At 43.4% G+C, this 22,853-nt stretch overlaps 1 protein-coding gene across 2 annotated transcripts; it reads left to right on the top strand.

The window, feature by feature from the left end:
* Positions 1 to 257: 257 nt before the first annotated feature.
* ATG14 (autophagy related 14) lies at positions 258 to 22,265 on the top strand. Of its 2 annotated transcripts, none has more exons than XM_039537783.1 (10): positions 258 to 407; positions 9,515 to 9,577; positions 9,720 to 9,762; positions 10,176 to 10,257; positions 14,984 to 15,221; positions 16,936 to 17,165; positions 17,620 to 17,737; positions 18,759 to 18,849; positions 18,954 to 19,039; positions 20,205 to 22,265. In XM_039537783.1, exons 3-10 carry the CDS (start codon positions 9,733 to 9,735, stop codon positions 20,509 to 20,511), a joined length of 1,182 nt encoding a protein of 393 aa, XP_039393717.1. In that variant the 5' UTR covers positions 258 to 407; positions 9,515 to 9,577; positions 9,720 to 9,732; the 3' UTR covers positions 20,512 to 22,265. The 2 variants fall into 2 exon arrangements, with proteins under 2 accessions (XP_039393717.1, XP_039393716.1); XM_039537782.1 differs by lacking the exon at positions 258 to 407 and adding an exon at positions 7,853 to 8,215.
* Positions 22,266 to 22,853: the final 588 nt, after the last annotated feature.

Below are 22,853 nucleotides of genomic sequence, written 5' to 3'. Positions count from 1 at the left end.
TGCCCCCTTCCCCTGCTTGCCCCACTCACCATTCCCTCTGCCTGATTCCTCCCCACACACCTGCCTGCCCCACTCGCCCCGCCCCCGCTCCCTCCCTCAAGCCCCCTCCCCTCGGCCCCGCCCCTTTTCCCGGCATGCCCGCGGTTGAAAACAAAGTCCCACGTGAGCGGCGGGCCCGTCATGGCGTCTGCCGGCGGTTGCTGGCCGGGGCCGGGGCTGGGGCCGGGGCCGGGCTGGCGGGGGCCCGGGGCCGGGGCCGGGGCGCTGGGCGAGGAGGACGCCGCCGAGGGGCTGTATGTGGCGGTGGAGCGGTGCCCGCTGTGTAACACCACCCGCCGCCGCCTCACCTGCGCCAAGTGCGTCCGCGGCGGGGACTTCGTCTTCTTCGACGGGCGCGACTCCGAGAGGTAGCGGCGGCGGCGGCGCCGCGCGGCCCCGGCCGGGAGATGCGGGGGGGTGGGGGCTGAGCTTCCCGAGCTCTCCCGGGCCGGGGCGGGGTGATGGGCGGGGCGGTCCGAGCTCTCCCGGGCCGGGGCGGGGTGATGGGCGGGGTCCTGAGCTCTCCCGGCCGGGGCGGGGTGATGGGCAGGTGATCCTGAGCTCTCCCCTGCCGACCGAGGAGATGGGTGGTCCTGAGTTTCCCCCCTCCTAGCCAGGGAGATGGGGGACAGGGGGTCCTGAGCTGTCCCCAGGCTGGGGAGATGGGGGGGGTCCTGAGCTCTCCCCGGATCGGAGAGATGGGCTGGGGGTGCTGAGCTGTCCCCAGGCCAGGGAGATGGGGGGGGGGTCCTGAGCTGGCCCCTTCCCGGCCAGGGACAATGGGGAGTGGGGGTCTGAGCTCCCCACGCCGGAGATAGGGTTGGAGGGTGTTGAGCTGCTCCTCCCCCAGCTGGGAAGATTGGTAGGTCTGGGGGCTCTTTAGCTTCCACGCCAGCTGGGATCTTAAGCTTCCTTCCCCCAGTCAGGAGATTTGGGGTGGGGGGGGGGTTCATAGTGGGAGGGATTGCAGGGAGATGGGGCTGTGTCCGGGGTCTTGTTCCATCCTCCTGCCCGCTGGGGAGATTGTGAAACATTTGTCAACAAATGCATCTGATAACAAATGCCATGACATACCACTGTGTAACTAATACAAATGGAAATATATTTAAAAATATTCAGAGGTGGAAACAAAAGTATAGTAACCTATTTAAAATGCATATATGTATGGAGTTTCAAAATTCTATGATAGACTGGTAAAATCAGACACCTTGTTTTGCGTGAAAGCCTTATATTTATTCCTTTCCATAGAAACAGTTCTGATCTTACATGTTTTAAATTGTCCAAATATTGTACTGTTCACTTAAAAAAAAAATTCAGACCTAATAGTTCCTTTCTGCAAAGAGCTGGCTGGATGGCAAGGTTATTTGAATAAGTATTAAGGCTGCAAACTATGTTCTGGTTTAACTATGCACTTCCATAATATATTTTCAACTATTGTGGCATCCTACATGCTACAAGATGACCATCTGAGATTCCCAATAAATAGTCTGCACAGCGCTGTCTGTCTGAAGGATTGTCCCAGTTTTTGTCATTTATGCTCTTACCATATTTATAGTCCTTTAGCTGAGGCTTCATTTGCAGCTGCTGTGTGTGATTTCTTGGACTGTTTTGGGAAGGTGGGGAACAGGTTTCTATGTTTGGGTCTTTACTTTTGGCTGAAGGATACCAAGTACATTTGGTGTAAGACTGGTCAAGGAAATTAGCGTCTCTTCTTAGCCGACTGATCTTAAAATCACATTCATGTCATTACTTGCCACTTCACTCAGGATGTTCTACTGACTTTTTAAATGTAAAAAATTTTCTTTAGATATATTGACTCACCCAGATTTGTACTAGTACATAATCATATGCTGGACCTTTCATGTAGCTAAAAGTGACCCTTTCTCCAATACAACTTAAATGTAGATAGTCCACTTATGACCTGGTCTGCAAACTGATCCACATAATGGAACCCGTATGCCATTTAGTTGTAATGAATTCTGTGGGGCATGGGTTACAGGGAGCCCCATGTTAACCATCTTGAAGGACTGGGGCTTTAGTCTGATCTCTGCTCTTATTAGTGTCATAGAATACAAATTGACTATATTTTAGCCTTCCCAAAATAGATGGAAACTAACATTTGTTTAAGGGTGTGTTAGGGGTTAACCACAGCTTCTGTGATGATCTGATTTTGTGAGTCTGGAACTTAAATGGGCATTTGGGGGCTTCTATCCTTTTTCTAGCATCAAGAGTTCGACCAAGACCAGGAAACTCAGCTGCAGTCTTTACTATAGAGCAGGAGTCGGCAACCTTTCAGAAGTGGTGTGCCGAGTCTTCATTTATTCACTCTAATTTAAGATTTCGCATGTTGATAATACATTTTAACGTTTTTAGAAGGTCTCTTTCTATAAGTCTATAATGTATAACTAAACTATTGTTGTATGTAAAGTAAATAAGGTTTTTAAAATGTTTAAGAAACTTCATTTAAAATTAAATTAAAATGCTGAGCCCCCCAGACCGGTGGCCAGTGTGAGTGCCACTGAAAATCAGCTCGCGTCTCGCCTTCGGCACACGTGCCATAGGTTGCCTACCCCTGCTATAGAGTGACAGCTATCCTTCCATAATTGCTAAGGATTGAGAAGATTATCTGATACCAATCTCATTGGAAGTGGCTATGAAAAACAAAGGGGGGAGGGGGCTTTTGTTCTAGAGCCAATGCTCTGATGAAAAGCCCAGCTGTCCGTTTCATTCCCATTTGATATGATGGGTGCTGAGATTTCTGCCATAATGCTTTCTCTGGACCTTACTTGGAAGTTCCATCTTCCTCATTCATCTTTGGCCAGAGTCTTATAAATTTGAGCTATGTCCTTCCAACTGCTGGAAGTGAGAAGGAGTTTTGTTTCTTCTCCTCTCTCACTGCCTTCTAGTTGCATCCATGGAGAGGTCTCCACTACTCTATTCCTCTAGCAGCCTTCATTTTGGGGGCCGCCTTCCCCGCTGAATACCCCCAGGGTCTATGGCTGCTTGTAGCATTACCCAGGGCCGCCCAGAGGGGGGGGGCAAGAGGGGCAATTTGCCCCGGGTCCTGCAGGGGCCCCCACGAGTGTTTTTCGGGGCCCCTGGAGTGGGGTCCTTCACTCACTCCAGGGGGCCCGGAAAACTCTTCCGCTCCCGGTCTTCGCCGGCGGGGGGGTCGTTCCGGGGCGGAAGGACTCCCCGCCAGTGAATTATCGCCGAAGCGGGACCCGCCGCCGAAGTGCAGCTGGGTCTTCGGCGGTAATTCGGCGGCGGGGGGCCCTTCCGTTCCGGGACCCGCCGCCGAAGTGCCCCGAAGACCCGCGGCGGGGACCCCCCCGCTGCCAAATTACCGCCGAAGAGGCAGCTGCACTTCGGCGGTAATTCGGTGGCGGGGGTCCCGCCGCGGGTCTTCGGGGCACTTCGGCGGCGGGTCCCGGAATGGAAGGGCCCCCCGCTGCCGAATTACTGCTGAAGCGGGGGCCCTCCGCTGCCGAAGACCCCGGGCCCCCAGAATCCTCTGGGCGGCCCTGGCATTACCAGGCACCAGCATGACTCTCGAGTTTCACTGCTGTGCACCAGGTTCTGAGTGGCAGCTGTCCTTTAGATAAATCCAGTCTATTTACACAAACACTGAGCTCACAGTCCAGGATTTGTGTAGCCATAGGGCCACCATACAACAGCTTCTTATTAATCCATTACATAGAATTAATGTGAATTCACCTCTGTAGCAGGAGACTGAATGGTATGAACGTAACTTAATAATTCTTGTGTTTCTTGTCATTCTTTTTTATTGTAAGATTAGTGGTACACCAACTACAAAAAATCACACCTTTCTGTGGGAAAATTTGTACCTACTATTGTTACAAGTAACAGCTAAGGTGACTAACTGAAATATTCTAGAAGAGCAATCTTTATTTTAGTTTCTGCAATTGAGAGCATTTTATGGATCATTTCTTTCATTGTTTCCTCTTTTCATTCAGTTTTTGCTATTTGTGTGAGTCTTTCACACAGCAGTGGGGTGGGGAGAGAAGGATTTTTAAAAATGTGATCACATACATTGGCAGAGATACTCCGGAGCAGTGCAGTCACTGGAAGTACTTGAACTTGTTTTTTTTAATTGACTAGATTTCAATTCGTGTCCCTTTTTTTGGATGACCAGATGTCCCAATGTTATCATGACAGTCCCAATACTTAGAGCTTTTTCTTCTATAGGTGCCTGTTGCCCATCACCTCCTGTCCTAATTTTTCACACTTGCTATCTGGTCACGGTTGCCTTTATTATTATTAATTATTAATTTATCTATATTGAAGTAGTGCCTAGATTAGTGTAGCGCCAGCAATTTGTTCAGTGCCATTCAAGACACACAGATGGCCCTTGCCTTGATCCTATCAGTCCTATGCATGACCTGGGTAATTCAACTTCAGGATTACCCATGTAATGAAAGACAGAGGAGAACCATACCTCATACAAGCTCCAGACCTGCTTTTCGTGAAGTTAGTGACACTTTTCCTATTTTTTTTTTCAACTGGAGTAGGATTGGGCCCACCGTTTGTATTGATTAAACACATTACTGGGGGATTTTTGTGGGGGAGGAGGGCTGGAAGGGTAGAAGTTAAAAATAAATGTATCGCTATTCATTCCAGACTGTGGAATTTTTATTATTAGTTTTTCCTGTACTCTAGAGTATTTAGCGTTATGAGCTATTAGTCACTTTTCATATTCCAGCACTGAGCTTCATATCATTTTAGACTGCTTTGTGCTGGAGAATATTATATGCTAATTGTTAAACTATAATAGGATTGAAGTTGATCATATGTCTGGCAAAAATTACATATAATGGTAGTTCACACTGGAAGATGATGCTCATCCTTGATAGGAACTGTCATACCTAATTTTGAGTGTGAGACTGAAACTCTATTTAGGTTAATTACTAAAGTGCAACCATAATTAAGACTGATGTGTCCGGAAGTCCTCCAGTAATATAAACACCAACATCCTTCTTTCCATTATTCATATAGGGCATCTTGGCACGTTTGAAATCCATGCCAACACCTTTGCATTTGAGCACGGATGATTAATTTTTCTGGGAGTTAACCAGACCTGTCAATCAGATAGCTTTGCAATACTGTTTACAGATGACAAATGCCAAAGCCAAGAATTAACTTGGGTGTCTTAAGCAAGTACACTTTCTGTAAGTCATGGTTTATGGTTAAGGCCACATTTTAGTCACGGGTATTTTTAGTAAAAGACATGGACAGGTCACAGGCAGTAAACAAAAATTCACAGCCTCTGACCTGTCCATGACTTGTACTATATAAAAGTACTCCTGCGGGCGGAGGCACCGCACGGAGCTAGGAGCTGAGAGGGAGGGACATGTCACTGCTTCTGGGGAGCCTCCCAAGATAAGTGTCCCCTCCCACACCCAAGTCGCACTGGCCGCCGCAGAAGTCATGGAGGTCCTGGAAAGTCTCAGATTCCGTGACAAACTCGCAGCCTTATTTATGGTCAGATACAGTGCATGTTTGGAAGTAATGAGTGTTCTATGGTTAGAAGGAGGAAACTCAAGTAGATGGGCCATTCTTCCATTTTTATCTGGCAGTCAATATTTATACTGTACTTGTATTCAAATTACAGTTCCGTTAATCAGTTGACAGGTCAACCAATGATCATTGCTTTCCGGCAAAAGAGGCCTTTCTTTTTACGCCATCTATTTGTCAGCCTAGAATGCTTGTTTGCCAGCTTATCAAATCTATCATTACCTGACTTGGAAACAATAAGGGCAACGTTTGTTTGTTTTTTTAAAAATGCTCTGATGACAGTAATTCTGCAGGTATTCATTTGCTATTTACTGGAAACTTACAGGCTCTGGTGGAAAATACAAAAACTGAAACATAATGAAAATTTGCATTACATTTTTTGACTGGGACAAAAAAGCTTTTTCCTTTTTCTCACATTAAATATGGACTTGGTAGGTATAGTCTTCTTCCAGGATGCATGCAGCAAGAGGAGAGTACATTTCCCAGTAGTTGAAGTAGAGGTAAAGAATTACATTTTGTCCACATCAGAAGTTAGTGGTATAATTAAGGAATTCAGTCATTATTAAGTAAAAAGAGTCTGTTATTTATTTATTTAAAACTTAGAGCCCCAATCCTGTAGTCCCATTTCAGTGGGACTACTTGCGCACGCAAAGTTAAGCATATATGTGTGTGCACACGAGATCAGGACCTGTAATATCTGTGGGTGCCAATCCGGGTCAGAATTCTATTGTGCTAGGCGCCATAAAATACATACAAAAATATCTTTCTTGCCCTGAAGAAAAGTGACATACGAAGAGGGATACAATCAAATGTACACACTAGTTCTACAATGTGTAGGGTTTTATAACAAATGGATACAGTGACAGCTATCCCTATCAATTCCCACTTTTGGCATTGCTGCAATTAATAACTGCTCTTTTCCAGTTGTTTCTTTCTAATGATTGCTGACCCTAGAGAAATAATTCAGAGGAACGTATACTTAGAGAGACCTGTCTGTTGGTACTTGAAGCTAGAGAAACCTTCCTTTGCTTACAGATTTAATGTACAACTTTAGATATTCTACATCTTCTCAGTTACATGTAATAGGAATATCTATAACTGTTCATTCGAAGTTACACTTGTTTCCGTCTAAACTAAAATGTTGTGTGTGTGTGTATAACTGATTTCCTTTATATACATTAAAATTAGGAGCATATTAAAGGGATGGCATTTTGTGTTTTGAAGAAACCTGCTAAATAAATCTGTGAGAGCTCCTTGACATTACTGATGGAGTGTGTGTGGTAGTCTGCAATTTTTGCTGCCTTACATTGTGTTCATTTCCCTCCTATTGTTAGTTCCCCTCTGAAGTTGGTTCCAAATACATAACAATTTGCCTTCATTTTCCCTAAAGTGAAACACATGACATGGGCAATTAGTTTTGTCCGATTTCCAGCACTGTTTTCCTTTTTCCATCACCTGTTGTTCTAGTTATAAAAATACAGAATTGCCATAAGCTCTCAATGCATGATTGCTAGGCAGCGTGTCCTTGGGCAAAGTTACATTTGGTTATAGCCAAAAGTCAGAGTTACAGTAGGCCTGTATATTTCTCCAGGGTAAACATAAATCTAGTCCGATGCACCTTGTGTAATTTTTCATGATCTCTAGTAGATTGGGAATGTTCAGAAAGGATGAATGTGCTGAGTTGTGCAGGTTGAATGCCAGTAATACCACATTCCTCAAACTCATGATCTGCCTCTAGCTTCCGTAGCACCTCCCGTATTTTTCTTAGAGAATAACACACATTTGTTTGACTAAAAATACTTCTGCTGCCATTTTACTGTGTGAGTCTGTCAGCAGGAATGCTGAATAAACTCTATCTAGCACTGACACTATATGTGTGAGCTCTCAACCCTCAGCATTTTAAAGCAAGCCTTACACGGTTCCTTTGTCTCAAATCAAATCCACGTGGTCAGGCAAAGAAACACCCCCAACATTCTAACCTGTCAAGGATTAACTTGCCCTTGGTCCTTGATCCTTTGAGTGCTTAGCCTACGTTTAGACCAGGGCAGCTTTGTGAAGTATAGGTGAGGTCTGTCACTAGCTTGGAAACATGACTACAATGCTGGAAACAGTAACCATAATTTAAAAAAAAAAAAAACGACAGTGTCCTGTGGCACCTTATAGACTAACAGAAGTTTTGGAGCATGAGCTTTCACCCACAAAAGCTTATGCTCCAATAGTTCTGTTAGTCTATAAGGTGCCACAGGACTCTTTGCTGCTTTTACAGATCCAGACTAATACGGCTACCCCTCTGATACATATTTTTTTTCCCTCTCAAACTAGTAAAAAGCTGCTTTTCTACTATAAATGAATGGCTCCCAAACTGTGGTCTGTGGGCCATAGAAAGCTGGCTGGATGTATGGTGCTGGCTCCTCCCTTTGTTCCAAGAAGCCTCTGCAGGTGTCCAGATTCTTCAGCGTAAAGGCGAGGAAGAAGGCCTCTTGAGCCAGCTGGCTGTGAGAGGGTGGCATCTCAGTCTTCTGATTGGGGATAGGGCGATAGGGCTGTGGAGGAGCAGGAGAGGAAACAGGAATCTCCCTCAGATCTGGACACATAAGTAAGGATGAAGGTGCCAACCACCAGCAGGAGAAGAATATTTAAGGTAGAATGGAATGGAGGCAATCAGGTACTATAGCAGGAGGAGGCTGGACACGGCGTCCGGAGGAGAAAGGACAGGGTGAGAGAAGGAGAAGAGGCCTAAGCAAGCAATCAGCTTGCTTTAAAGACAGCTAAACTACACCAAGAGCTTAGTAATATTACTTTTCCATGTATGTGTTTGCTGAAGTTGCCAGAGGAATGTAATAGCATCACAAGTGGGAGGAGAGGTGGCCCAGGCCACACAGAAAACTTCTGATCCTCTATGGAATTATCTTCAGATTGGAATGCTAGCGTATGGTGCCCAGTGGAGGTGTGGGGCAGGATGGGCACTATGCCAAATCAGATACCTGGGAATAAGTCCAGTGTCTGCAAACTAACAGAAAACTAGCGATTAAACCCCACCCCCCCTTTTTTTAGTAACTCCCCTAGTTATTGCTCTTGCTACTCCCCTATTAACTCTTGGTTCTGTGTCTTCATGGTTGTTGTAGGCATAAAGTATGAAAATTTGCTTTTCATATATAGCCTTTTAATATCAGAATAGACTTGCTTAACTGGTTCACTAAAGGCCTGTGAAACAGTGTTCTTTTGAACTTCAAAACTTCAGAAAGACTTTTTGAGTTCCATTTATATCTTAAATGACTGGAGAGTTTTTGAAATTTCTGTGAGGTGTTTGTTTAAACAAAACTTATTGCTGAGTTGTAAACCTTTGAGAATAGCTGTAGTTAAGGATAATGCTGACAGGGTTTGATGGCAAACTAGCAGATGTTTCTGCAGCGTATGGGTTCTGTTCATATTATGGTGTGTCCTAGGATATGGCTACGCTGCAATCACTGGGTGTGTAGACCCTACCCAAGCTAGCTTTAGCCTAGCTAGCTGGCACACTGAAGCAGTGAAGTGACAGCAGCACATGCTTCAGAGCAGGTTGTAAGAGCCTGCCGGGAAACCTGGGCGGTATTGTGGGCTAGGCCTGCAAGTAATTACCTAGAGTTCCAGGCGAGCTAGTACAACCCACGCTGAAGCACATGCTGCTGCAGTACCCCGACTAGCTAGGTTAAAGATAGCTCGGGTCTGTCTGCATGAGCTGCGGTTGCACCTCGTGATTGCAGAGTAGACCTACTCTTAGAATTCTGTAAGGTTTCATATGACTTTAGCCATAACTTCCTGAGATTAAGACAAACAGTTGGGATTTAGGTGCTCTTAAACTTCAGGACTCTTATTAATGTTTCAGATACTTTGCATTATCTCATTGTATAAAATACTTTGTTCATAACATCAGTAAACAGATTAATCTATTCTCTTACAGGTTTTTAGACAAGAAGGAGAGGTTAAAGCATCTTAAAAACAAACAGAGTGAATTCCAAAACCAGTAAGTTATAGTTTAGTTTTTGGTAGTGTTGTCATTGGTTGATTACAACAATTTTAGATAAAACATTATCTCCAGCCTCTTGTATTTGCCACATGTAATCATGATTGTTAGCTAATCTTCAATTATGATCTTTTTCCCATAGTGTTTTAAAGGCTATGGAAGGGAAAAGGATAACTGATCAGCTGGTGAGTTATTTGAAGTCTACAGTAGTTTTCTAACTACTTTGTAGTCCTAGATCTTTCAGATTATTGTTTCATTTTAACTTGGAGATGGTGTTGTACTGCCTGCCTGAAAAGCGTGATCCTAACAAAACTGAAATTGATTTTGGACACACAGAATTTTCAAAACTACCAGTATTCATCATTTCTGGTTATGTATTTAGTCAGTAACCCTTTGATTTTGCCTGACTTTACTGTAGGAAGCTTCTGTTTGCTTATGGCATTCTTCTGTACAGAGATGAGACTATTTGAAATTCTTGGGATCTGGCTTTGTTAAAAATATCCCAGTACTTCTGAGTTATAGCTGTCAGTGTTGTTAATATCAAGGTGATGGATTCAATTTAATTTTTGTCATGCAATCACTGCATGTTCTTTTTCAGAGATGGAAAATAATGTCTTGCAAGATGAGGATTGAGCAGCTGAAACAAACCATTTGCAAAGAGAATGATGAAATGTCAAGAAGTAAGTAGTGTCTATGTATCTGCCAATTGTAATACCTGTGTTGCTTTGAAGAGAGAGCATCAACCAATGTAATATTGAGCTTTAGCTTAAAAGAAAAAAGTGACCCTCCCCTCTTAAACCTGATTTGTGATCTTATTTGGGAGATCAATACAGGAAGGTTTATTGGAAGTGGGGTCAGTGAGTGATCTTTGTTAATCACTTTTATGTTTGGGTTTTAATTAAAGTAGATATGTATTATTCAGCTGGGTGGATGTTAAAATCCTTCTGGGACAGCTTGAATGGAGTAAATGTTTAGCAGCCTGTTCCATCTTTCAGCTGTATCTCCAAAGATGGCTGCTTCCAGAGCTTGGTACTCCTGCCCATTGCCACTATGATAAAGGGTATCAAACAGCTCATGAGCTGCTCTAAATTTCGTGAAGTTATCAGTGAACATTAGCCCACATCAGGTGCCTGATTTGTAGCCAACTCCTGGAGTCCTTACGTGGGTTGTACACCTCTCACTGGAGTCAGAGGGGATTTTGCCAGAGAAAAAGCTGCACTTTAGCCTTCTGTGTCTTTCATTGTAATGATTTGACGCAGACGGGAGATTTGCAGTGTGTCAGGTTTCAGGAGACAGCTCAGCTCAGTTTTAGTCTGCTCGAGGCTTCTCTAAATGTCTAGCTCACAGATCGTGCTCAGATTTAAAAAACCCTATTAGCATAGTCACTGCTGTACTAACATAACCTCATTTGCATAGTCACCCCTAAATTAGTAACTTGACACCTATGCTTGCACGTGGATCCCAGAGGATTTCATTCAGGGGGCTGTTAATGAAATCTAGCACCCATCTTGGAATCCCTCCCAGATGGAAGAGTCCTCATGGCCTCTTATGGAATTTGAAGTAGTTTTGACCTTGGAACATGAAATTCTTCAAGTTTTCAGAAATGAACATTAATTTTCAGAGATGCTGAGCATCTGTCTCTCCCATTAACTGTGATTGACTGGGGTGATCAGCCCCTCCGAAAATCAGGCCCTAAGCTTTTAAAATATCTGCGGGGACCATCTGTCCATGAGGGGAGGTCAGGATGGCAAGCATCATGGGAGGCTCAAATACCTGACACACATTCTATGGGATAGTTACTAGTGTGGCTGTGTTTACATTGCAAACATGGGACGTCGTGCTAGTCTGACCTAATTTGGGGGACACTTTTTAGTGTTCATATAAACCTGGCTCAGGAGGTGTCAGATAGACTCATAGACTTTAAGGCCAGAAGGGACAGTCGGGATCATCTAGCCTGACCTGCGGATCGCAGAGCACACAACCTCCCCTGCTCACTCCTGGAATAGGCCCATAACCTCTGGCTGAGTTACTGTAGTCCTCAAATCTTGATTTAAAGTCTTCAAGTTACAGAGAATTCATCATTTATCAAAGCAGCAAGTGACCCAGGCCCCAAGCTGCAGAGGAAGGTGCGATCCCCCCTCCCCTGGGTCTCTGACCGGGGGAAAATTCCTTCCTGACTCCAAACGTGGCAATCAGTTAGACCCTGAGCATGTGGGTGAAACCCACCACTGAGACACACGGGAAAGAATTCTCTGTAGTAACTCAGAGCCCTCCCCATCTAGTGTCCTGTCTTTGGCCATTGGAGATATTTGCTAATAGCAGTTGTGGCTAGGTCATGTGCCATTGTGGGAAATCTCATCACACCATCTGCTCCATAAACTTATCAAGCTCAGTCAGATACTCCCCTTAAGTCATGAGAGCTGGTAATTTTATCAACTTTTGAACTTTTTTATATTTTTTCAATGTTGGAATATCTAAAAAAAACATTGGTCCATCCTCCTCCTTATCTCTTTCACGTCTCACTGTTGACTGTAGTGGTACAAGACAAAGGCTGAATTTGTAACAAGAAAGTAGCTCTCAAAATGCAGTGCACATATGTAAAAGTGGATTTTTTTCTCCATCTGTTTATTATTATTATTATTATTATTTATTATTTAAAAGGTGTTTGAGAGATCTGATCTAAATTGTTATTAGAGGTTGTGTTGATGGCATGAGAATGTTTGAAGGAAACTGTTTAATTGGTGATGAATAAAGATTTTCTGCACTGGTGGAGCAAAAAGTCAGTTTTCCCACAATTCAGTCAAAAGTCCATTTTTCGCCATTTTGTAAAGCTGAAAGCACTCTAGACTGGATGGCCAAGTGAAGATTAATACCATAGTTTCCATGGATTGGACTCATTGCTTGTTTTGTGCAATAGTTTTCTATGGGTCAGCAGTTTGAATAGTCTGGTCAGATATTTTTGTGATGATCTTTCTAACACAGAGAGAGTTTTTTAAATAATACAAGGCAGCTAATTTCAGTAATAAACACTATAGGGAATCTGTTCTTTTCCCACAGTATTATCACTCCAGAAACTTCTGTGCTTCACAAGCAACATAAATGATAATAAAATGTCAGGCCTCAGTCCTGACCAAACAACTATCCTGCGCCAGGATAGCATTCCCCAAGAAACTAAGAAATGTCTCCAAAATTATTTAAATTACTAAAAAATGAATACTATGCTTCAGTAGGTCGTGGAACAAGCCACCCACGCAGTGATTTTAGTTCAGAGACTCAAGCCTGAGGCCCGTTTATTGACACACACCAACGCGTTGGGGGTAGCAGCCATTAGGAACTGCTCCCCCGATATAAAGCACGCCATCACTTTTAAAGCTTAAAACCGCAGACAAATTAATACAGTTAGGAATGATAACCATATTAGGAATAAGAGAGTTAGGGTCTTTTGGTACTTTCCAGCATTCTTTTGCAACCTTGCCTGGTATGGGCGCAATTTGGGTTAAGGTCTCCGTGGTACTTTCCAGTACTTGTTGTAACCTTGCCTTTTATGGGGTGCTTATTACACAATACAGGGTACAGTTACACAATGGGGGTAGTCATACAAATGGAGTAGGGGGAGGCATGGTTACACAAATGGAGTAGGGGGAGGCATGGTTACACAAATGGGGTTGGGGGAAGGCATGGTTACACAAATGGAGTAGGGGGAGGCATGGTTACACAAATGGGGTTGGGGGAAGGCATGGTTACACAAATGGAGTAGGGGGAGGCATGGTTACACAAATGGAGTAGGGGGAGGCATGGTTACACAAATGGGGTTGGGGGAAGACATGGTTACTCATTTTAGATAATTGCTTCACACTTATAGGTTACACAAGTGGTTATTATATTTCAAAAGCAGTAGGCACCTATTGCAAATTATTCTTGTTGCTGGGGCTTTTTCTGCTTTCTCCTGCCCCCCCCCCCCCCCCCCATTTACAGTGGTTACGGAGCACAACTCCTAGCTTGGTGCAGGCTTTGGGCCTAGTCTCGGGCCTGCCAGCCGCAAGGCGAGCTCTGGCCAAGTAAGCAGAGGCCTGGACTATTGGGGCTAGCCCAATTTTCCCCCACAAGTATAAAGAAAACCTGGCTGATGTTATTGTTAATGAGACCATAGACCGTGAAATTCATTGTCATCTGAGGGCTATTGTTTAAATTAGCTCACTAAAGGAAAAGCCTTTCATATTTAAAACATGTCTGAGAAGCCTCTTCTTTAAAGATTGTGATAATCATCACTGAGTCTCCATCGCCATATGTTTGTGAAAGCTCTTTTCTGCAGTGAATGATTTTGTTAACAGGCGTTCATGAAGTCAAGTTTCTGAGGCGTGGTGTGTCTGATTCACGCGCTGAATACAGGCAGCTATAGTAATTGAGGATGCCAGCATGATTTAGTTTGACAGTATAAGGTGGTGTTCAGTGCTATACTTTGCAGTAATTAAAGGCTTGTTGGGTTGGGATCCACATGTCCTGAGTGAGCATACCCACTGTGACAAGCCAAAGAACAGGTACCAATGCGAAGGCGGATGGCACAAACTCTAAACAAGGATGTGATCCACACTCATTTTGCATGCAGCAGTGTGCACCATTTTGGCCAGCGTCATGCTAATTTCTACATTTAATCTACATGATAGAAATGTTTACACCAGCGAGTTAGTCAAATTGGGAGAGTGTGACATTCCTGCTCAAAGTCCAGAAAATACTTGGACAGAAAGTATAGAAGAAGCTCAGTGTCAATTTCAATCATTTCTTTATAGACATTTGGAAAAGTTGTACCACTGACAGGTTGTACCACTTAGCAGGGGGGAACTTGAAAAAGAAGCTGTCATATATCTGGTTTTCTGTAAATATCAGGAAGGGATCCCCTTGCCCCTGTGTATTCTGGGGGGGGTTTGGTCTCTGAAGCACCAGTGCTGTGAGGTAACACCGAGCATTCTCTCTCTCATGTGCTTGGCTGGCTGGTTCCTGCTCACAGGCCCAGCGTCTAACTGATCATATGTGGGCCCAGGAAGGAATTTTTCCCCCAGCTGAGATTGGCAGTGGCTTTAGGAATTTTTCTCCTTCCTCTGCAGCATGGAGCATGGGACACTTGCTGGGATTATCTGGGTGTATCTCACTTAATCAATTCCTGGCCTCAGGCATTGGTGCACCTCAGTCCCTCCTATTCTCTGCCTGTGAGCGATAATATTTTGGTGTAATTTCAGTTGTTGGGTTAGTGTACTGGTGCTGGATGGTGTTGGTAACCTGTGATATACAGGCGGTCAGACAAGATAATTGGGTGGTCCCTTCTGGCCTTAAACTCTATGACTCACTTTCCATGTGAGCTACATTACATCGTTCATTTTCCAAGGATAACGCCTGCTGTTATTCTCATAGGCTCAGAGGGGCTTCTCAGAATTAAAGATGAGAACCAGAAGCTTTACCGCAGGGCTCAGAGGCATCAGGAGAAGAAAGAGAAGATCCAGAGACATAACCGCAAGCTCGGAGACCTGGTGGAGAAAAAAAATTACGATTTGAGAAGCCAACGTGAACACTTGGCAAATCTTCGACGGTCACACATACTGGAGCTAACGTCTGTCATTTTTCCCATTGAGGAAGTGAAGACTGGCATGAGGTATGGAATACAGAAATTTTTTTTAGGACAGAAAACTGAATACAAGTTGATAGATTTGCTTTCTAAGTATTAATCTGTATCTTGTGGTCCTAATAAAACAAACTGGCATATTGGGGACTGTGACCGGGGTCCTAGTGGGGAGCCAGCTGTGGTCACTCAGTTAGGGTGAACTGCAAAGAATGGGGCAGACAGTCCCCATAAAGTTGGTGGGTATTCCAATATTCACCAAACCAGCACAAACCAACTTCTGTTTTTACCTTACTTAGTGATCCAGCCTCGGGCCCCCATTCATGTACCCACTTCAAAGATGATGAAATATTCTGTAAATCTTACTTCATCATATAAAAGAAAAGGTTCTACCAATCCCAAAGGATCGGACACATTACCTCCCAGGTTATTGAATATTCCATATCTTACCCAAATACACGCTTCAGCGAATTCTTATTAACTAAACTAAAATTTATTAAAAAACAAGAGAGACAGAGAGTATGGCTAAAAGATCAATATACATACGGACATGAGTTCAGTCCATTGAGGTGCAGATTCATAGCAGAGATGGTGAGCTTTGTAGTTGCAAAGAGTTTTCAGAAATAGTTCATAGGTTATAATCCGATGTCCAAATCTCATATTCACGGCGTACCAGCATAACTGGGACCTCAGTCTTGCGACTCAAACTTCCCCTGATGAAGTCTAAGCAGATCTGAGATTACAGAATCAGGACCCAAGGATCTTTTATACAATTTCATGTCTTTTGACAAGTTGGAATTCCCCAGGGAACAAAAATTAATTGACTTTGAAGGCGGTCCATCACCGGTACTTAGCTATATGAAGGAACATAAGGCCACTTACTTATTCCCTCACCATTCACAGTACAGCCAAAGGGAGATGAATACTGAGATATCCCGTGTTTACAATTTGTTTACATGATAGGATGTTTTTTTGACCTCTGATTATCAGAATACAGCATAAACAGGGACTGTTGATTACATTGTCCACCTTACTCCTACATATCTCCCCACATATCTTTTGAGGGTTATTTATTTTGCAGGATGTTTAACCCTTTCTAGCCATGCATCACAGGGACGTAAATAGTAAGTGGATTGTACACTTAATTTTAACATTATTTTCTAACATTGCATTCTAAACTTCTTTCTTTTCCAAAACAACTTATTGTATATTTCAGAACTTGTCCAGTTATGAACCCTTCACCCCTTAGTAGGAAGTCATCACGTAGGCCCCAATTCAGCAAGGTATTTAAGCATGTGCCCAAAGGACATGAATAGTTCCATCAGTGAGAGGACTCGTGTAATTAGTCCTGCATGTACTTAAGTGACATGCTGAACTGGACTCATGGGCTGGGCTCCGGAATGGCCAGTACAGCCTTTGCAAAGCTGGCCGCTACAAGTTCCCATATTCACCCAAGGAGTTTGACTGTGTTTGTTGCAGTGGATCTGTTGAACAAAATAAGGAAAATTTAAACTGTGTAAAAGGAAACTTTATAGACCAATCAAATAAAACATACTGGAAGATTTAAATACAAAAAAACTGGGCCTTTGATCAGAGGGTGCAAAGAAAAGTAATCCTGGGAGCAGAGATTTTTGCAAGTTCTTGTTTCAGGAATTTTGCTGTCTTTGATATGTGGCTAAATGGCTACCAAACCCATTGCCTGTATTAAAGGGCTCTAAAACCCCTGTGTAACAATGTTTTTTTTCAGAGACCCTGCAGATGTTTCGTCTGAGAGTGACAATGCCATGACCTCTAGCACTGTGAGCAAGCTTGCAGAAGCCAGGAGAACGACGTATCTCTCTGGGAGATGGGTGTGTGATGACCACAACGGGGACACCAGCATCAGCATTGCAGGGCCTTGGATAAGTCTGCCTAATAATGGAGACTATTCAGCTTATTACAATTGGGTGGAAGAGAAAAAAACTACACAAGGACCAGGTAAGAAGCAAAATCTTATTGACTTTCTCAGTGATCTGGCTCAGGCTGTAGAACTTTGTTGTGCAGCCAGCAGAAGGCACTTCAGGACTGAGATCTCCCCAGATTGTTTTGTGCAGTTTTGTAGCTGCAAATGAGCCCTTTCACCATAGTCCTAAAGAGATCAAATCTTTGTAATTCTCTTCTGATGGGGAGACACTAGTGAGGTATGTAATACAGAAGTGTAAGAGAAGAAAAACACTGTCAGTTGTTGTTAATGTGGTTTACACGCTGTAGAGCAATTGTAACAATTATTCCAAGAATTACTGTTTTCTGCCAACTCCTGGCAGCCTTGTTGTGACCGAGAATTGGATTCCCAAGGTTCTGAATACCGATAAACGACACTGTCTTGGGTCTGTTTCATTAACAGATCAGATATGATTAAATCATATTGGAATGATTTCTTTATTTCTTTTAGATATGGAGCACAATAATCCTGCCTATACCATCAGTGCTGCATTGTGCTATGCAACTCAACTCGTTAACATTTTGTCTCATATACTTGACGTAAATCTCCCCAAGAAGTTGTGTAACAGGCAAGTAGTTCCACATTTTTAAGAAGCTGAATCTCTGACCACTTTTGAGCTGCCTTTAGTTCACTCCTGTTCTGTGAGAATATCCTACAAGAAGCTGTTACCTGGGCTGGCTGCTTTGTAATAGTTTTACGTTTACATTTTTGTGCAACGTACTTGTCTTTGGCGGGGCTAATAGGAGCTTGGAGCCCCGTTAATGTTTTTGAGAGCCCAGAGTTTTCGGGATAGGTCGGGTTTGCAGCTTTTCACTACAAGCATTCAGTGACTTCAATTTAGGAACGAAATATGACATAGGATTAATATCACACTTCTCATCCGAAAGGAACCCGCAGAACTTCAGTTCTATAGCCCAGTTCAACAACTTAGTCATGTGACTCAGTACTAGTCATGCTGAGAAAGGGCTGCAGCATGGAGCTGGACAGTGCGCACTGCCCCACTACAGTGCAGCCATCTCTGGGGTGGGGAGCCAAACCAATGGGAAGCACTATGCAAACGCCACATTTTTTAGAAGTGCCATTGAGTCTTTAATGTCCGTGCAGAGCAGAGGGGCTCCCTATCCAGCAGACTGTATGGAGTTCAATTTATCTACCTAGGCCGGTGAGGGCTCAGTCACCCCTGCAGAGGTCTGAACCAAAAGCTACAGAGACTTTTTCAGTATTTAAAGCTAGAGGTTTAGGCTGCTAAGAGAAATGGGCATAATGGGCCTTTCTGTTCTCCTAACTTACCCCTGTTGAAGCCAGCGGCAGTATTCACGGGAATAAGGTGGGCAGAATCTGGGCCCAAATGGGTGTTGTCTGGTAAAAATTAGTGAGCGTGCAATGTGAGGATATGTGTTCTCACAAATGCTCCAGACACTGGTGCTATGATTTGATTTAAACAAATGTTTAACATGGGCGTGTTCATCTGTAAGCATATGGTGATAAGCCAAGGCAGAGTGCTATGAAATACAGATCAAGTTACTGATTCAAGACAATATGAACAGCTTTTCAGTTTGTGTGTGTGTGTTTTTTCTTTTTTTTACCAGCGAGTTCTGTAGCGAGAACCTCAGCAGGCGGAAGTTTACTCGGGCAGTGAAGAAGCTGAATGCCAATATCCTTTATCTTTGTTTTTCTCAGGTCTGGTGAATACATATTTAGATTCTTTGAATATATTTTACAATAACTGGAGTTATAAGGATCCTCCAGTAACTAGTTTTTTTCCTCTCTCTCCCTTTTTCTAGCATGTAAATTTAGATTTATTGCATCCACTACATACGCTCAGGAACCTTATGTACCTGGTCAGTCCAGACACTGAAAACTTGGGCAGGTAAATAGATGGAACGTTTGTGTCTTGTCTTCATAATGTAGAATTTCTTTTTAAATTTGAAAGGTTTGACTTAGCATCATGGTTAGTATTGCTAGAAGGGGCTGATCCTGCTCCTCCTCTGCAGCTGTGGAAGGTGCTGACCTAGCAAACCTATGTGGCAATCAAGACGGTTCCCTTGTGGAAAGGAGGGAGGAGAGCGTTGGGGACCTGTATGTCATAAAACTCTGTCCATGTTTTTAAAAAGATGATGTAGAATTGGAGAGAGTGCAGAAAAGAGCGAAAAAATTATCTGAAGGCTTTAGAAAATGCTTTACAATAAGAGACATAAAGAGATCGATCTGTTTAGCTTATCAGAAGATTTAGAGGTATAACCTTGCTGATGAGTCACGAGGGACTCAACGTGCTGCCAAACGATGATGGAATTTGTATTGGGTTTTTTTCAGTTTGTTTTTTAAAAAAATCCAGGAAATTATGAAACTACATTAAAAGAACATTAAGGTTGTGAAGACTTGAAAATTGGGAAATGCCACCTGTGCTGTTGGATGCCCTGTGCACACCAGGCAGGAGATAGGAGTTAGAGGGCCATTCTGGTCTTCTCAGGTCAAGATGGGGGCAGAAAATAAACCCATGCTTCTTGCGTGGCCACACAGGACAGTACAATCAGGTTGAGCAAATACATTTATAAATAGGGGCTCCTGAGTTCCACCTATGAGTTTGTCCTGGATCTTGTACATGGTGGAGATCTACAATGGGTAATTTCATGTTGAACACATCCCAGTATATTTAATTTTATACTGAGCTAGCTTTAAAAATTAAAACCGGCTGTTCTGTAGCAGTCAGAGACTACCACCATCATGGCTGTCGGTCAATAATTACTCTGCAGCTTTTTTAATGTTTCAAAGTCCAAAGCAGAGCACTGTTAGAAATTCCTCCCTTTTCATTGCTCTGTAGACCAAAACTTCAATATCACCTACCATTTCCTCAGCATACACAGTCATCACTGAGTATTTCTCTCAGCCAACTAATAAAGAGACATGGTAACCATGTAATATAGCTGATTTACACTCTTACTTGGCCTTGATCTGCTTCCCAATGTACCCAAGGTGTAGTTTCTCTGCTGTTTTCCACTGTAGGGTCTGATGGGATTGTGTCGATGTGTTCACAGGTCTGGGCCATTTGAAATAAGTGCTGATCTCGAAGACTCCATGGAGTTTGTGGATCCTGGTGCTGCTGGTGAAACGGATGAGAGTGGAGACGAGCACGTCAGCGATGAAGAGACTGACCTAGGGACGGACTGGGAGAATCTGCCAAGCCCTAGATTCTGTGATATCCCCTCTCAGCCGGTAGAGATGTTACAGAGCCAGAGCACGCAGGCCTCCCAGCCTATCGCCAGCAGCAGCGCAGGCGGAATGATCTCTTCTGCTGCAGCCTCCGTGACGTCCTGGTTCAAGGCATACACTGGACACCGTTAATGAGCACCTAGGAAGGATCACAGGCCTTGCAGAAAGAATCCCTCCCCCAGCAATGCTGTAGTAAACCTTACATGTTGAGTTAAGTAGTGCCTGGAACGCAAAGGTCAGACTTTAATTTTGTAAACCAGAAGAACCTTTTTATTTACCCAAGATGACTGTGATGGTGATGTTTTGTAAATTAGCTAGATCTATACTTCTGACTTATTCCATAAGGGCACTTGCTGCCTCTGAATTCTGTCTGCATTGTTGAATATTGAAGAAAAAGGACCCTGCAGCAGTGTCCAGATTTTTACTTCCTAAAGTAGATTTTGGAATACTTGGATCAGGGGCAAGGATGGGGAGAAAGCTGCTAAAAATTCAGACTGGACAGTGGTGCAAACACACACGATTCACATTTGGTTAAACTCCCAACAGGGTTTTGTGTGTGTGTGTTTAGATCTGTGTCACATAACTCATAGAAAACTTACAGCACAACTGTACATTTCAAAATCATTTTTTGCTCATTCAGGATATGAACATTTTTAATGTGGTTTTTCATCTTTGTTGCCATATTTTTAATAGAAAGCAGCATGGATGGTGACTTACGAAGCTGATTGCCTTTTTAAAAATTGGGTTGTGGGTTATGCTCTTCTGGTAGAAAACTGGTTCATTTCACGCTGTTTTCATTAGCAGGTTGTCTAAAAGTTTCATGTTGTGCTGTTCAAAGCACCCAGGGTTTGTAATATTAATACCACACACACCAAAGAAACACTGGACATTCTCTTCACTGGACCCACATTCACCAATACAGAAGGATGACATTGCTGCAATAATATCCGTCAATTACAACATCGCCATGGTCTCAGTTTTCACTTCAGGCTAGTTTAATGAAGTTGTGTGTTCTCCACGCTACGTGCATTTGAAAAGCTGTTTTATTTTGTGTTTATAGCGGGGGGGGTGGTTTCTTGCTCACTAAATACTGAGAAGTCCATTTCACTGCAGAAATGCTTATGGCGCAATCAGCCTGCTTGTAAAACCACAGGAAGGTGTGGTACGGGCAGATGCTTTCATTAGCAAGCGCCCCTCTGCAGCCTCCTGCCTTGCAGATACGTATTACATTGCTTACAAATGTTTTTTCTCAGCGAGGCTTCAGAAGCGCATGGTTTACATTTTATCCAGCTGAGATGATTTTACTTCATCATGGGGTAAATGGCATAAACACATGTCCCCCTCCGGCTCCGCTCAAATGGAAGATCTCAGCCATTCTACTTTATTGTTCTCTTATGGTGACACTTCTGTTCCTGTACAAAAAGGTGGTGTTAGATTGCGATGAGCTAATACTTATGTGGGATCACTGTGCGTGTGCACTCGTCAGACGTTGGCTCTGGGGCTTGCTCACCTCACTCTTCCTTTCCCTCTGTAGTGATTTGCCTTCTAGCCAGAAGAATGAGATGTGTGACTTCCTGAGTGCTGGCTCACATGGGTCCAGCAAGGAGTGCAACTTGTAATGCTTCCACACAGGTTTACACACGGTGACGGGCTCTTTCACAAGCACCAATCACAAGCTCTTCTCTCTCCCTTTTCCCTCTTGTATGGCAGCTCTTTCCACGTGGCCTCAGGGGTGAGGATGTGACAAGGAAGCCTTGGGGGATAGGGGTTTCTTTTATTTTTTTCCTATCTTGTGACTTTGGGGGATTTTTTATTTTTTTTTAAACCAAAGACCCTTAAATCCATAATGTTGGAACGTAAACTTTTAGATGGGATTTATCCTCTATCCATACAACTGCTTTGGTTGAAACCCAAGATTTGGGTTCATTTTGGGAAAGGGAATAGTTGAGTAAATAGGAGAATAGTCAAGAATCCTGGTCTAATATAGACTGCCAGGTCCCTAGAGACTCCTGGTGAGGATAAGACTAGAACTCTGTCCAAGGACAGGGGAAGCTAGGATTCTGTTACTGTTTAAGTAAAGGCACTTTACTAGTTGCAACCGATCAGATCCCTTGGTGTGTGTGAGCAACCAGCACGTGCTCACAAGTACTGTATTTTGGGCTCTTTGTGTCACTTCTGATACTACTCGGTTCTCCATTTATTTTGCACTGGACCCCGCCATGTAAATATCCTTTTCTGTACACATTTCTACCACCGTTTTATGTGCTACTTATTAAAACTCTTTTCATGTAAATGCAAGAACCATCATTCACGTTTATACACTAAAATTAATTAGGTACTTAACAAAAAATCTTTAAGCCATAGACCGCCATAAACATCATGTTTTCCATATTTTAAAATAATTTCATTGCAAACATGTCATTTCACTCAAAGTGCACAAAAGCACCAAAAGATTGTTAAAATGAGATGGGATC

Source organism: Mauremys reevesii, linkage group 4 (assembly GCF_016161935.1).
Source record: "Mauremys reevesii isolate NIE-2019 linkage group 4, ASM1616193v1, whole genome shotgun sequence".
Lineage (NCBI taxonomy): Eukaryota > Metazoa > Chordata > Testudines > Geoemydidae > Mauremys > Mauremys reevesii.
Note: the sequence above shows the minus strand (reverse complement) of the source record. Positions and strands in the feature narration are given on the sequence as shown.